This window comes from Clavelina lepadiformis, chromosome 6 (assembly GCF_947623445.1).
Source record: "Clavelina lepadiformis chromosome 6, kaClaLepa1.1, whole genome shotgun sequence".
In the NCBI taxonomy this organism is placed as follows: domain Eukaryota; kingdom Metazoa; phylum Chordata; class Ascidiacea; order Aplousobranchia; family Clavelinidae; genus Clavelina; species Clavelina lepadiformis.
The window spans coordinates 854,860-871,169 of record NC_135245.1 but is presented as its reverse complement, the minus strand read 5'-3'; the positions used below and the strand labels follow the sequence as shown (position 1 = coordinate 871,169).

General features: G+C 39.9%; 2 protein-coding genes across 2 annotated transcripts; both read left to right on the top strand.

Moving 5' to 3' along the window:
- The first annotated feature begins 1,525 nt into the window (after positions 1-1,525).
- Positions 1,526-3,828, top strand: LOC143462779 (NXPE family member 3-like). Its single transcript, XM_076961053.1, has 3 exons — positions 1,526-2,558; positions 2,680-2,753; positions 2,837-3,828. Exons 1-3 carry the CDS (start codon positions 1,534-1,536, stop codon positions 3,649-3,651), a joined length of 1,914 nt encoding a protein of 637 aa, XP_076817168.1. The 5' UTR covers positions 1,526-1,533; the 3' UTR covers positions 3,652-3,828.
- A 3,969-nt stretch (positions 3,829-7,797) lies between these two features.
- On the top strand, positions 7,798-15,481 carry LOC143462802 (beta-1,4-galactosyltransferase 4-like). Its single transcript, XM_076961092.1, has 3 exons — positions 7,798-11,925; positions 13,945-14,057; positions 14,384-15,481. Exons 1-3 carry the CDS (start codon positions 11,131-11,133, stop codon positions 14,712-14,714), a joined length of 1,239 nt encoding a protein of 412 aa, XP_076817207.1. The 5' UTR covers positions 7,798-11,130; the 3' UTR covers positions 14,715-15,481.
- Positions 15,482-16,310: the final 829 nt, after the last annotated feature.

Sequence of the window (16,310 nt, the reverse complement as noted above, 5' to 3'; positions counted from 1 at the left end):
CGCTATTCAGGTTATCAGATACAAACATTTTGTTGGACAGTGAATTATAATGAAGCTTTTGTGGTCAGAAGTGGGTAGTGGGCAAAAAGTATAGCGGCTCTACAGGAAAAAAATTAACTGCTTATTTTCTCCGCTACCGGTACGTCTACTTTTGTTGAGGCCTTGTCTTTCTTTAAATCCCACCTATACTTAACATCAGGGTCCATGTAGGCTTATACTAAGGATGATTTTTATCCAAACAAATGCGACGGCGCATATCAACTCTATTTTACATTATTGCCCAAACTGATCCAAACTTTTAAAATTAACCAAGAATACACTGGAATTACCGGCCTTTCTACATTCTTGCTTCTTTTGTGGGGCTGGATTATTCTAGTAGGCTATAAATATATACTTGTTCGCAGTGTCTCTTTACTTTGCTTGTTTTGTAAACGGTTTGTTCTATTTTATAAGCAATGGCTTTTGTTGTTGTAGAAAATTCCATTTAAAAGTTTTCAGTATCCGGGTATATATGTAGTCACAGAATTCTATTATGATGCTGTTGACGAAACGAAAAAGCTGTTTTTCTTCTTTGATATTTTTAAATCATAAATTATTACGATATTGACATGAACAAGATTACTTCCGTCTTATACAAAGCTTCTTGTCAAAGATTTGATGGACACTCTCTACTTAACTTCCCGATATTTTTAGCTTTTAAAGTTAAATGTTTTTGTCATTTTCGCGAAAACTTCTGTGAAGTATTGAATCTATCCCGCCTTTGTGACGTGTCTTAGAGCTGTATTAGAGCATAATGGAAGATAAAAGCTTAGAGAAGAAAAGATGTTTATATGTCTTAAAGCTTTTGTCCAGTCATACAAATTCCATTTATATCCAGATTCCGGTCACACGTTTTTAATACTAATTACGTCACAATAAAAACACTTTTGCACAGCAAGCATTTCTTTCAGCCAAACCTTAATTGGTTTGGATAGCAATTTTCTTTTTATCAGTAAACGCCTTTTTCTGGATCGCTTGACGCAATAATTTCGCGTCGTTCTTCAATCTCAGCCAAGGATGATATAAGATGTCTATTTTATTCATGATTGTTTTCAATGTCTATTGTGTCAGGAAAAAGCAGCAAGGAGCGAGAAAGAAATTGGCTGACGCTTAAACTTTATTTGTGCTGGCAAGGTGGTCGGCAAGTAGCCAGAAAACAAGGCAAAACATCGCAGATGCGTACAGATTGCTTTAATTGCAGTCAAGGACAATCAACCAGAAGCATTGTGCTTAGGCTGAGTATTAAAGTTTTTCTTGCTTTTGCTTAGGAACCTCCAAGTCTCATTAATTTACGTCACTGGAACAGTAACTTTTTATCTGTTTTTAATTTTAACTATATTAATTCCGACCTTTTGTGACTATCCACCACCGTAGGCCTACATTACATTACATTATAGGCCTACTATACATTTTGCTAAGCTTGACTAAGTCTATTTCTATTCATGAATTGTATTGAATTTGCTTTTTAGACTTAATTTGGGTTCTTTGTAAAACATGTTTTTGTTTGGCGGCATCGACGTGATATTGAAAAGGAAATATCTATCTTTCTATTTTCTTTGTTTGCTCGCTGTTGTGGGATCGATGTTTGTTCTTCACTGCGGGCTGCTTGCTTCTTGCTGTTTTCCAAAATTTTTTACTTCTATGTTTTCGGAAGCGTGGGAAAAATCACTGCCTGGTAACTACGAAACTTGCGACAGACTGGTCACGTTGTTGCTAGCGCCATCTACCGATGAAGGAAAAAGATCGTCGGAAATATTTTCGTGGAGGACTCCGTCGTTTGCCGACCTGATATTGCACGAAAACAAGAACGAATCGTTTAATTCGAAACGGCAAAGAATGCTTCACGTCTTGTGTCGTCGCTACAAGCAAGGAACCAGAACTATGGTCCAACTCCCTGTAATCGACTCCTCTCCCTCACTCGCCAGCGCGTCCCAGTCGCTCTACGTCATCGATAACCCGGATGTTAAGCTCGGTGACGTCATTCGCTTTACCATAGAAATGAGAAATAGCATCGGCCATCCAACAGCGACTGGTGGTGGCGAATTTTTCAAAATTCGCGCCGAAAATCCTGAGACGCAGTCAAGCGTAGCGGCGTCGCGCATCGTTTCTAGAAACAATGGAATCTATGACGTAGAAATAAAAACGTTCTGGGAAGGGAGACATGACGTGAAGGTATTCTTCGGACAGTCCGGTCATTTTGTTGACGTCATAAAACATCTTACGTCACAGAGGTTTTCGGAAGATGCGTCATTTCTCGGTAAATTTGTGAAAAAGAAATGTGCCCGTTGGGGGAGAAATGAGATATGTTCAGTCGCAGAAGAAGAAAGGACACCCTGTCACATCACACCTGACGTCTTTCCCTCTTCACAGGTTCTTTGTAACTTTACCGGCCGTCGCAGAGATGGCTGGTTCTGCATCAAACCGAGACCGCCTTTTGTTTGCGAAAGCCTGCATGCCGTCTACAGCAGTTTGCGGAAGACTTCACTCGATATTTTTCAAGTTTTTCCCCCCAACGACAGGTGGAGATTCTTTATTGTTTTACCTCTTTTTGACGCATTTTTATCGCTACAAATTGGTGGTTATTTTCAAGTTGTAACTCCAGTTTATGTAACTCAAGAATTCATCTTTCTATGTTCTTAGAGGAAATATGCAGCGGAAAACAGTACCTGGAAATATCGCTTCAGTCAATGTGAAGGGGAATCAATTCCATGAACGTGAGATGGAGATTTCAAACCAAAATTAGGCTAGATATTTGCGAATTGATCTTCAAGTAATAAGTATACGTTTTTTTTATCAGATTTTCGTTTTTCTGCTTGTACTTCTGGATTAAAAACTCCAAAACCATCTGGGTTTTGGAAAAATAGTCTTTGGAAATCTCGCGTCTGCAACAATCTTCATTATTCCATCAATCCGACTATCAAAGCCGATTGTTTACGTCACAGAACGTTTTACTTTATAGGAGACTCTACAGCGCGCCAATGGTATGAGTATTTTGTCGATGACGTACGCCCTTTCTACGTCAGACCTTTCGTGATAAAGGATAAATTTCTTGCCCGCGAGATGACGCTGTACGATGACGTATGGGAACCACGATCCGCCCGCATAGAAGACCTCAACGTCACCTTTCAGTATAGGGCGCACGGACCACCGCTTCAGAACGGTGGGAAATTTTTCGCCACTCGGTTCGTGTCAGATCAGCTGGATGAAATAAAAAGCCTGGATGACGAAGGACGCCACCTTACGGTTGTTATCGCTATCGGTCCGCATTTTCTTCTTTACAATCCTGACCTGTTTCTAGCTCGCATCGAAAGCATCAAAACTGCTGCATTGAAACTGCTAAGACGCAATCCTTTGGCAACTGTTATTGTAAAAGGCCCAACTACATTTGTTCGAGGTTATGGCGTAGGAGAATGCTGTTTGAGCGACTGGTTGTCTTTTAGGCAGCACAAACTAACTCAACACGTATTTGACGGGACATCCATCGTTTTCTTGGATGCTTGGGACATGACTGTAAGTCATAGTAGCCATGATTTGATTCATCCTGTCCGACAGGTGGTTGAAAATGAAATAGACTTGGCACTTTCATTTTCGTGTTCAGAGAAAGAAAGCTAAATGTGGTGTTTTATTGTCTCATTATTTAGCTTTAAAAGTTCACTGTTGAATAATTGATGTGTTAGTAGATAGGCTATATTTGTTTAATTTATTTAAACTATAATTAAACAACGTGTCAAAAGGCCCACATAATAAGCTACCTATCGATTTCATTTGGTAAAAGTGTAAACTGTTTGTGTTCAGACCTAAGTCTTTCAAATGAGTGAAGTATTTGTTGCTTTAGAAAAGCATAGCAAAGAAAATGAGCAAATTAATATAGACTATCAAGATTTAACAAATCGTTAGCCTTAAACCAGGGGTCGGCAACCTTTTTGAGCCGCGGGCCAATTTGATAAAATAAAATATACTGGCGGGCCGTAACTGCCGGGACAGCTTTTCTGAAACGCGAATGTCTTACCCTTAAATCAGGGGTCGGCAACCTTTTGCTAGTCACGGGCCAAATGTCGAGCGTACAACTCTTTGGCGGGCCGGAATTTTCATTAATACTATAATTGCTAAATGCTAACACTACAGTTTGAAACTCAATAAGACACGGCGGGCCGTATTCTTGTGATAACTAATTAATATGTCTCGGGCCGGACGATTTCGCATGGCGGGCCGGATCCGGCCCGCGGGCCGTAGGTTGCCGACCCCTGCCTTAAACCAACGTACAGGATTATCGTTAACACTTATCATTCAGAGATTTGCTCCATAAAAATTTGAATTAAAAATATGTCAGCCCAAAGAGATTTAAACACATGAGTAGTATGTAAAGTACATGAGTAAAGTAGAATATGCTCCAAGGGAATAAAAGAAACAAAAATGACGTCATGCGCACAAGCGAAGCTTCTACTCATGTGTTTAAATCTCTTTGGTCATCCGTTGAAGCCTTAAAAATCACTAATTTACGGTAAAATCTGTTTAATAAAACAAAAGTTTATAAAGCAATTGGTATATTAAAGCAATTGTCGATAATACGAAATCCAAGAAGATAATCTTCTATTATACTTTCACCGCTTTTTTAAAAGCGTTCACGCTGCTTATTAGAACATTTTGACAGGTGATGACACGCATTTTGCTCGAAAAGCGGTCAAACAGTGAACCCTGCTGTCGGAGTTTGGTGACACTTAGAGCACCACGTAACCAAAAAACGAAGTGAAGTAATCAAAAGTTAATTAATTCTTTTTTCCTGCACAACAGAGGCATGGATGTACCGGTAGCTTACAGCAAATGCAGTAAATGACAATCAAACGCCTGGATATCAAAACTTGTGTAACTTTTCTGTTGTACAGCCACTTCCGAGAATAAAATACGGCAAGATTTTCTGAAATTTTTTATTATAGTTTTTGCAGCAAGGAAAACTGATTGTAATGCAAATGCCCATGATTTTTACACACCTATGTTCAAAAAAGGCTTCAGAGTTTTGTCCCATACAACTTTTTAAGAAAAATTGCTTTATTTTGAAACCAAAAAGTCTTTCAAATAATAATGAGAGAAAAACGAGTTGTTTGCAAAAGTTACAGTGCGGTTAGTCCAATACAATAAAGCTCCCACAATTTTGTTAAAGACTACGCTATTATCATTACTGTCGCTAAAAAGCGAAAACGCGAGCTTAAATCTTTACTCGTTTGTGAAAGTATTGACGTCAAGGTTCGGTAATTTCCGCGGTCGAGATGGCAACCATCGTCCTTTTTCGAACAATGTACTAGGTCGTGCCTGCACCTATGGTATTTGTCTGGCTTGGTTAATCATTAAATGCTTTCTGGATAACGGAAACGTTTCTGTTGTAGATTTCACAAGTGGATAGATAAGCTATATTGACTGTCGTTGCCTGTTAGTTTAACTGACTGCCGGTTATTGTACTGCCAGATTGCTAGTTAATCACGTTTTTGGCGTGCAGAATCGGCCTGTAAAATCTTCCGTTTTCGCCACCGTGTTAGGCTTCTGTTTCGCAGTTTTAGGTTACTACTGTCAGACTGTAATAGTTAGTGCTGTATTGCCAACACTGCATCCTGTTTGCGTACCTATGTTTTAGTACTTGACCAGTTATGGTTGAAAACTGTCAAGGCTTCTTTGGCTGGGCTATAGCCTCGCCTAGGACCCTATGCTGCCCATCAATGCCTATTGGAAAGTTCACTTTCAGTGTGCCTAATGTTTGATTGCGCCAGATAAATACGCCGATAAATGTAATGCCGAAATGTGCGCCATGACAATGTAATAGACCTACTTGTAATCTTGTCTGCAGAGTATGGCAGTTTTCGTTTAGATCTCAGGTATACAAGGAAGTAGCCGATATGCCCTGCGTCTTGTGGCCCAAGGCTGTCCGACGTTTGTGATAGTGATAGACAAGGTGCGGCCCCTTACGATAGAAATCGGTGACAAAATCGTTGTTTTACGTTTTTTTTTGAAACATCGATTTTATACACTAGCCTAATTTTGCTGTATAAATTGGAACAAAAATCAGTGTCTCCTGTTTTTTCTGGAGACACCGGTTTTAATTTTGGACAAAAATCTCGGTCTAGCTCTTGCCATATGCTGCAGTCTGTGGCTTATAATATAGAATAAGCTCTAGGGCCAAATGGCAAGGAAGAAAGTTCTGCCCCAGAAAGTTAGCACATAGTAAGCCAACTTTTTCTGGCACACCATACAAACTTGACAGTAAAGTAAAGTGGGCTAGTAAGCAAGTTTTAGAAAACGTCGGTCTGTCGATAAACTTGGAAGTGTATAACTGCCTTGTATAGTGTAGCCTCATGCTTAAATTATCAGATTATCATTATTAGCTTACACAACTACACAATATTTTGCTGCCTGTTAAGTGAATGATTTTGGTGCAGCCTTTAGTTGGTATAAGTTGGCTTGAAGGTGTTCTGACGCAAACATATCGGCAGCAATTATGATGATAGTTACCACACATAACACAAGTAATTGTGGCAGAACCTCAAGGGCAAAAACGTGCATTACAGTAAAATTGTGTTGACGAACAAATCTTTTAGCGTCAGCATGGTCACCTAGCCAAATTACGGCATACAGTTGACCAACTTAACTTTCTTTAGTCCATGGATAAAGATAGTAATATCATACCGGTGCTATACCAACATAATCTTGACTTATTTTTCTACTCTTTTTCAAAAAAATTGTAAGATAGGTTATTGTTTTCACATATGTTTAAATTTCGTCATATCCTAATAACCTCGCAGATAAAATTTTGTTTGTTGTGCAATTTTTTGTTTTATTTTTAATCTTTCTAAGGTCTAATGTCTTAAGTTACGTTAAGTGTCCTGATTTATATTCCTTTTATTGATCAATGCTAAAATAGTTTGTGTATTATTCCTTATTTTCCAACATTACGTAAATTAGCGTTGTTTGTTTGAATGTTTTAATAACATAGACCTACTGGATGACACCCAAATCAGGGATTCAGCATTTCAGATTTTCCTATCAAATACTTCTTTGTTCTTGTGGCCACGAGTGGAAAATTTGGCAGTCTTCGAAGAAGACTGTCGCAAGCTAACACAGATTTTGGCATCATGGCGTACACTGAAACCTTACATCTCTATTCATTATAAATCGCCCTTTAAGCAATCACACTTTGCCTAGTATATTTATTATGAATCTGTGTGAACATGTAAAGTTTGGTATGTGCATGGTGATGAGCATTGTGCATGTGTTACAGTTTCTATTATGGCTTGTAGTGTTCACAGTGCTATGTCGATAAAGCTTTCTCAAGCAGCAAGCATTAATCTTGTTGAAGAGTACCAAGATTTTTAGGCTGGTTAAAATATTCCAAGCACAAGACTTAGGTTTATTTTAGATTAAGCTATAACTTGCAGTATTTGTTTGTTAATTGAAGTTTATTATTCACCAAATATTAGTATTACTTGCTTTTACGCAGTCTATGTGGTAAAAGAGCTTTGTTTTCTGGCATTTTGCTACATTTAGACTTAGCTAAATCAAAAGGAATTGCTCAGATGCGCAGCTAAACAGTTTCCTGTTATTGGTTAATATATTTCCTTGGTTTCATTTTACCAATTTATTAGAACTGACAGTGAGTAGGACGAGTAAAGCATTTGTCAATATGTGTGTGATTTGAAATTTCAAGAATTTTTTGAAGATCACCATGAATCGTGGTGATTGTTGTTCTATATACGGTACTAATTTAGTGCCACTATGAGTATATGTTATACTTTTTTTGATTGATTTTCCTGGTTAAAAATTAGTTCATATAAATTCAATTGGAAACACATTCCAAGATATATATATAGGCCTACTGTAGATATACTGGTTCAGGCATATATCTTTTACTAGTTCTACATATAAACATAAGCTATGTGATAACCCTAATGGTTTAATATTATGCTGAGGTACATGCTTGTTGCTTTCTGAACATCTTGGTTTTCATCTCTTCTCCAACACTTACTTCCAGTTACCAATATCGTTTGTGACGTATATCGTACAAAATTTGCTTAAATGTTTAAGTCATATATGGTTCGTATATACACATATTCACCTTAATACTACAGGTATATATCAATTTTTACAAAACACAGAAGGCCTAGATGCCCCAAATATATACAAAGTGCACATTCACACCCATATATAATCTTCACAGATCACATTTAGCTCCATTATATTCCCACAGTGATATCTTACATAGAAGTTGCCTGTGATTGGTTGGCATGTTAATTTCTTAAACTGTATCATAAATACCAAAAGTTAATTCAATTTTTACACTAGTGCCATGTGCACAGATTTCCTCTTGGCATCCTTCACTGACTGATGCAGGCATGTACAATTGTATGTACTTGGTTATATTGCTGTCTTCTGCTATGTATATCATCAAACCATCTGCGTTGTACACTTTGGTAGTTTGATACTTTAGAATTTCGAAACATTGGTTTGTTAAATGTCCGAGCTCACACACTAATTGCTGTAAGATATTATACCTAATAAACTTCAAGTAACTTTGCTTATATGATAAATACAACGTGTAAGAAATGGTATCTGTTGAAAATAACCAACTTTATTTTGGTGATTCTTTGCCAGTGGCTAATACGTCACTGTTTGTTGAACTTTGGTTATCATAACAAATATATGTTAAAATGATATGTTAAGATACTTCTACTGTAATAGTTGTGTCTGTATCATGCGTTTGAGGTTTGTGCGACTGTATCCAAGTTTAAAAATGAGTGTAATATAAACAGCGATGGAAAGTCGTTTTACATTCACGCTGGTAACCACTGTCCAGGTCAGATTAGAACTAAAGTGTTCCTCTCCATCGGCGCTATGGAAAGGAGTTTTTGACGGGTGGCTTTTTGCTTAACTGTACACCGGTTAGTTTGGTTGTTCGTTCGCCACTTCGCCTTGCCTATAAAATCAATACATGGCTTAAATTACTCACAAGCCTACCAGTTAGTCACAACCCTACCAGTTGGTAGTAAATTCTATTGATATCCAGCAGGAAGTAGTGCTTTGTGTGTGGTGAATGACGACTGCTTATGTATCTTGTTACTAAGCCCTTTGTGGTAACTTTCAAAAGTGTCAGATTTTTCAATACGGTAATTGCGTAGATCTGTTGAAACCGGGTTTTTTCAGTTCGTGTTCTAGCTAATAACTAACAACAAAGTATAAACGCGTGCGCAATTTTCGTGGTGTGAACAACACCTTACTTGGGTTGTAGTGTGCAGCACTGTTAGTAAGCGTACTTGTGTGAAGGAAGCAGTAAGTATGTGGTTGGCTAGCTAACTGACGTAGTGTTTGCTTGAAGCTGGCCGTTCCTCGCCTCGAGCGACTTAACTACTTGTAAAATAATAAAATTACCGGCTAGATTATTCTGAAATAATTTGCAGTTGGTACAGTGTATATTACAATCCCGTTGAGGCAATAGTCATGTGCAACGTAGGCTCTGTGTAATAGAGAAATATGACCGCGAATATTGGCATGAGACTCGGGTGTTTTCCAATCATTTTTAAAGTAGTTCATGGAGATGAACGTTCAGTCAATTCACTCAGGAAGTGCAGTTGTCCGTGTCGAATACTGCGAACTATTTTATCGATTTTTCTGACTACTGTTTGTCCTGTCAAGTCTATTGTTCATGCTTTATGAGCACATATTGTATTGTTACAGCCTTTAAAATGTTTGTATGACGCTTGTGTGCGGCGTTACCAATACGATGTCATTAATTCATTATTTACGTCTTTAATATTTGAATTACATACATTCCTCTCGCATTTATAAAGGTTTGCGTTTGTCTGGCAGTTACTATACTGTTGGGGCAATCATAAAGCATAGCTCCCTGTTTAGTTTTGTGATTGTTTTTATCCTTATCAATTATTGATGTTGGTTTATAAGTGGACAGAAGTTTAGTGACGCTGCCACCAGTACTCAACACTTAGTCTTGAGGACCTAGAACTAGACCGTCAGTTTCAACCGGGCGTTGTTTGTCGAGCTTCAATCCCTGTAGCTTTCCAGGAAACCTTGTGCTCACATTACTAGAACTCACTTGGGAATTTTTCCTACAGCTGTGTTAGTCACGGGTTAGAAACACACATTGTGGTTTCCATTTGCTTTCATTTCTTCGTCGCGGAGTTGTTTGCGAAGTGCTGCGTGATTATTAACTCGGTCAAACTTTTCCGACGTTTTATTTGCGCGTAAACGTCGGGCCCGCCTCGGCCATATTTTAAATTTAGATTTCGTATCCAAAATAGCAACGACGTTTTATAGTTATTTTCTCTCACGTGGATCGAATCTCATATGACGTAATGCGTCGCCTTATCTGCTTAGTTACGACGTTAGTTACGTTAACAGACTTGATCAAAAGCGCTTGGCTCATCTCGAACTATGTGGAACGAACACTTAACTCGAACCAGTGGTGGACAGCAAAGTCAGATGCATGAAGCGAGTAGTTTAGGACAGCATCTGTGATAAAGTGTTTATTACTATCTGGCAACACTGGATTGCTTAATACTTTCTAGTTTGGCAACTTTGATTGACGAATGTCGAAAAGTTAGGGTACACCATGCTATAACTTATAATATATTGCCGTCTTTCAAGCGATTGATTCTGTGTCAGTTAGCACAGATTGGCACAAGCATAAACTTAGACAAAGTAATGTTTAATGTTTAGTTGTTTTGAAAGAAAAGTTCTATTGCTTTCACAAGGCTTTGAAAACATGTTTTAACCTCGAACACGAGTCTTTTACCAGCGCAATCCATTTATGTTTTTTCACTTTTCTAAAGTACATATACTATATGTATGTAATATACTGTATATATGTATGTGTTTTAATGAACTTACGTTAAATAACACCGTCTTTTACGCTTCATATAAAACTACAAATATTAAAGGTCAAAATGTTTTGCAATTGTTTGTTTTCCATTGGTCCGTATATTAGCATTGCCTTTACCAGTGTATATTAAAAACAGTTTAATGATTATTGACTTGCCGCAGATATAAGACTGTTTAGAAGGTTGTGCCGCTGACGGTTGATGGGACCTGACCTATATGTCACTCAGGCAGAAATACAGCAGTGCCAAAGGCCTGGTCAAAAGACGGACGCATCATGGACTCAGAGTACGATGGCTGACGCTTTTCGTCATAATTCTCATCGCCGAACTCGTCATTGCATATTTTCGAATTCATGACGTCATCTTGGTCATATCCCTACACTTAAACATTAAGCTGGACTGGATTCGGGGGCTCGAGACGAACTGCCAAGACTTGGGTATGCATGGGGCGCCGGTCCTGCCTCCGCAACCCGTCGACGGGTCCTCCCCGCTACCCCTGTGTCCGGAAACACCCCCGAGTTTGCTGGGAAAACTGAACCTCGGCGAAGATGACGAGAATGTTAAAATGCCGGAGCTGCTCGCCAATCTCTCTTGGGTGGGGGATGGCGGACGCCACAAGCCCTCCGAGTGCGTGGCCCGCAACAAAGTGGCGATCATAGTGCCACATAGAAACCGGGAGTTCCATCTGCGCCAGTTCTTGAAGGCGATTCACCCGAACATGAAGCGACAACAAGCCGACTACGGGGTTTTCGTCATTCAACAATCTGGCACGGACACTTTCAACAAAGCGAAGCTGCTCAACATCGGATATTTGGAAGCGCTCAAGGAGGGCGGTTACGACTGTTTCATCTTTCATGACGTCGACTTGCTAGCCGAAGACGACCGAAACCTGTACCAGTGCGCCGACGTTCCGCGTCATTTGTCCGTTGGGATTGACAAGTGGGACTACCAGCTACCATACGATGCATTGTTCGGAGGGGTAATTGCCATGACCAAACACCAATTCGCACAGGTACGTGTTCGAAAATTAAACCTTTAAGCGCTTGATTTCTTTCATGAACACACCTTAACTGATGCTTGCAACGTACATTAGTGGTTTCTTGGTTGAATGAGAAATGCTTTTTATCGCGTTTTCCCGATAACGCTGTGCCGCAAGCCATTTCTTCCCACGAATTATTATCAATGAGCGCACAAGTCACGGCTGAGCAATTGCTGGACTCGAGTTGCCGGCCTGTGACGTCATGCAGCTTGAGCAGGGCGTGGTGTTATGCAGCAAGTGCTTATCAGTTGACGAACAACTTAAATTGTGCAATGTAAAATACCTCTTGTGCAATAATGCAGCACAGGAGATCGCGGTCGTTTTCATTTCAAAACAACATTGGATCTGTTTTCTATCAAACGTGTCTGTCAGCAGTCGTTTTATCATCCTTGTTCGGTTTCTTTGTGGTAAACAGATTGGTCCAAGGGCCAGCTTTTTTGCTTGCACATGATGGCATTTGGGTACTTACAGTTGTGTACTGGTTAACTTTGTGTGCGTGATAGCGCCGCTTAACTCGGCATAAACACGACCGAATATTTTACAACCCTGTTGTGTTTGGCGTTGTGACAACTGGAACCTAAACACGATTTCACCCTCAACAAAAGGCCGAAATTAGTTTTCGTTCTAACAAAGTATCGGGCACGTCTGGGCTTATCCTTTTACTTTTTCATTTTATTCGGAAGTCCTAAAGCAAAGCAACACCGTAAGTGGATTAATTGACAACGCTTGTCATTGTAGAATGCATATTCGGTTTGAGTTTGCTATAGAAAGAGTTTAAAAGCGCCTAATTTTTTCACAGGTCGCGTTTTTCCAATGTTATAGTTAACCTGGGGTTCAGTGCGGTTTAAGCGACCTGATAGTCACCGTGTGCAGGAAACTATGTGAAGAATTTGCATTCAATTTGTGTCGGCAACCAGATTGCTTCCACCATAATATTTGCGTTTGGAAATTATTAAAATACTTCCTTGGAATCATGTTTAGGTCTATTCCTGGTGCCATGCGAGTCACGTTAGCCTGGTCGCTCAATCTTTATAAATTAATAATACGCCCAATAAAGGGCAGCTGGGGAGGTCAGTGGAGTCTTTGCGGGTTAAAATTAAATCAAGAAACTTTCGCCGGGCGACTTTTTATATTGTTCTGTAACAATCGTCGCCCTTTACTTAAGAGCTTGTCTTCTTGGCTGAATCTCGTCACCCTGGTGACATCACAATGGCCATTGTCTTCTAATTGTTTCTTTTAGAATGTAATGTTTAAGCGGGTAAGTTTGATTTGTTTAAATCTAGAATGATTGTTGGTTACCAAGACCCAGTGTTTGTCGTGGATACGCTGTGATATTTCGGTGTCATGTTCCTATTTCATTCAAAGCGACTTTGAATACGCAAAGAATCGATCGCACGCTTTCTTAGTCTTCGCCAGTGTCAGGTCAACTCGAATAATCGCGTCTGTCAGTCGCGATTTCCTTCAGAAATAAAGGTCGTATATCCCGGCCGTATCTATTTTTCATGTCAGTTAAACCTCCCTGCTGGGATTTAGTGATGGATCACCGACCATAGCTGTCGGCGTCTTCCTTTTCACCGACAGCCTGGTTACTACGGTGATTATGTCGACGTTCGCTATAAATGGAAAGCCATTTCCCGTCACGCATGATTACGTAAGCCCGTTTTACATTGAGTCACGTGAGATAACAGACCCTTCTCGCTGGAACAGAAGTTATTTTTGGCCTCCTCACTTTGCATTGCTACGTCACAAACGACCAACAAGCGTTCGCCATCCACAAATATTTTCGATTATTCAAAGCTAATGTTTAATTATGACGTCAAACCGGAGAAATGATCTCCGCGCTACAAGTAGCTTTCTCATAATTAATTTGCGAATCTGATGGCTACGGAGCAATTAAGCATCTTGGCTGTAACTAGTGATACTTGGCTGATATATCTTGGAACTTGTCATAGTGCATTGTTACGACATAATGAATATATGACGACGTTGCAGGTCAATGGATATTCCAACGAGTACTGGGGCTGGGGTGCCGAGGACGACGACATGTACGTCAGAATACTGCATAGCTGCCTCGGTCTGGAGCGAGCCAACTATGACGTCGCCAAGTAAGTTGCACGTGATGTAATTGATAAACCTTTCCTGTGATCCAATAAAGCGCCAGCCCACACTGCGCGTGATCAGAGGTTGCGAAAGGCTAATTGCATGATTGTGGAATGACGTCATAATATTAATTCTTGCTTAACTATCGAGCTCTAAGCAAGCGGTCTCGTGTGGTTTAATTTCCTGGTACAACGTGCCTGTTGTTGTTCATTCGAGTTCTTTCATCATTATCCCCGCTTTCGTGATAAAACGCGTTGTTTGTCACGTTTCTATCGATAAATTGTTATAACTTGAGCGTCGGCGACTCATAAATTATCATTGGTTATTCCAGGTACCGCATGATCTACCACCCCTCCGACACCAACAATAGGGTCAACCCCTACCGCTACACCCTTCTAGTAGGAGCGGCGGAGAGACAGAGACGGGACGGTTTGAACAACATCCGGTACAACATAGTGGATAAGAAGAGAACCGCTCTCTACACGAACATCACCGCCGATGTTGGGAAACCCCCGAGCAAACCGAACGTGTCGACTTTTGGGACCGGGATCGACATCGCGATCAGCATCTCCCTCCTCCTCCTCATGCTCTCGCTCTCATGTTGCACCTGCTTCAAGTCCAGACTCATGCATGTGGTCCTTTGCCCGAGGAGGATCTCCTAACTCAATTATCGTCCTCCGAACCTTAACGTCGTACTATTATAGAGGATATTGCGGCTTCTGCTTCTTGTCATCCACACTATCTGTACCTTGTTTCTAATAATGCGAGTTGTGACGTAATAATACCGAGCTCGCTTTTTTGTTAAAGGTCCGGTAATATTTCCACTCAAAATAGAAATATTTATTCTTCGTATTTTTTGATGTTTTTTCTCTTATATGACGTAACGTTGCTTCATGGCAACAGTATTGAACAACCAATCGCAGCGACGGCTATGACGTATGATTTGTCACGTGACTTGTCCGTGCATTTAACCTTTGCAATAGTATGACCATATTAGGGCAGTCACGTGACTTTGACCGAACCGTCTGATTAATTATCAATTATCGATCATCAAAATCAGTGATCCGTAACCTTCGTTTCGCATCAATGATCGCGAACGCATTGAAACGAAACGAGTTGACCAATCACTAGAAATTGAAGTCATCGCTTTCGATTAAAATAGCTCATTTTTTAACTATTACAAATTTAAATTTCTATTTTTGCGTCACAATGCCCAGTAGTAGCCGCCTATTTGTTGGTTTGAGTTTTCTTTCTTTTGTTTCTTTTTTATTTTGGCTCCGAAGCCTTTGTCGTCACATGACTGAAGTATAATAATTGAGATTTTTTTCATGAAAGTCATAGTCTGCATAGAATGTACCGGGGAAATTACTTACATCTCGTCATACATAGGATTTTGATATAACACTGTGAAATAAAAGTAACCGTCATAGTTTGGTGTTATGTTGGCAAGGGAGCGCCAGTCTTAGTTTTGCCAGAATCTAGATTCAACCCTCGATTCGATCAAGTTACGACTGGACCGTAAAGATCACCGCTGTTTTGAGTTTTCATATTCGCCAAATATTTGCTGGTGGAACGGGAACGGCGTTTTCTTCTGAAGATGTCGGAAAGCGGAAAAACAATGTTTGAAAAATAAGATATCGGAAGCTCTTTGATCGCAGACGTTGTTGAGTTTGTTATTTATTTTGCCAGTGGTTATATCGGGGTTTACGGAAGCAGCGCAGGGTCGGCGAATTTTACTTTAATTTCTCAGTGATAATAATTTAATTCCTCACAAATAGCATATCAGTAGGAATGGACAGTTCAGAATAATTTAGTATTGTAGAATTATTCCGAATCCTATTCTGTGTTTTTTTATTATTTACAACAAAAACACATTCAAAGCACAAGTTCGTTGCAGTACAACATATTAAGGCTTCGTAAATGTCCACCCGTCAAACGAGATCGCAACTTCGTAGCAGCCAGCCTTGCACTGGAACAACCTTGTACCTTGAGGTTGCTGACGTGGCACGACTGCAGAGATATTTTAACGCTAACTGTTTTAGCAGAGGCAACCGTTCAGCATTGTTGCGTCACTATTCTAAGCTTGTCACGTGACAAATGCAAGGGGGCGAATTGGACGAGCGAGAAAAGGGTGCATGTGTGTGTGTGCGGCACGTGCATAGTTACGCTTGTTTCCTTCGACCGATTACGTTCAAGAGAACTCGCGCGCATTTTTATCGATGTTTTGTCGCATCTTTCTTCTCACTTGTTCGATATCG

Coding starts and splice junctions, on each gene's coding strand:
- LOC143462779 (XM_076961053.1), top strand. CDS start 1,534: ATGTTTTTGTTTGGCGGCATCGACGTGATATTGAAAAGGAAATATCTA. Junction 2,559..2,679: donor GTTTTTCCCCCCAACGACAG/GTGGAGATTCTT, acceptor CTATGTTCTTAG/AGGAAATATGCAGCGGAAAA. Junction 2,754..2,836: donor GGGGAATCAATTCCATGAAC/GTGAGATGGAGA, acceptor TTTTTTTATCAG/ATTTTCGTTTTTCTGCTTGT.
- LOC143462802 (XM_076961092.1), top strand. CDS start 11,131: ATGTCACTCAGGCAGAAATACAGCAGTGCCAAAGGCCTGGTCAAAAGA. Junction 11,926..13,944: donor CCAAACACCAATTCGCACAG/GTACGTGTTCGA, acceptor ACGACGTTGCAG/GTCAATGGATATTCCAACGA. Junction 14,058..14,383: donor GCCAACTATGACGTCGCCAA/GTAAGTTGCACG, acceptor TGGTTATTCCAG/GTACCGCATGATCTACCACC.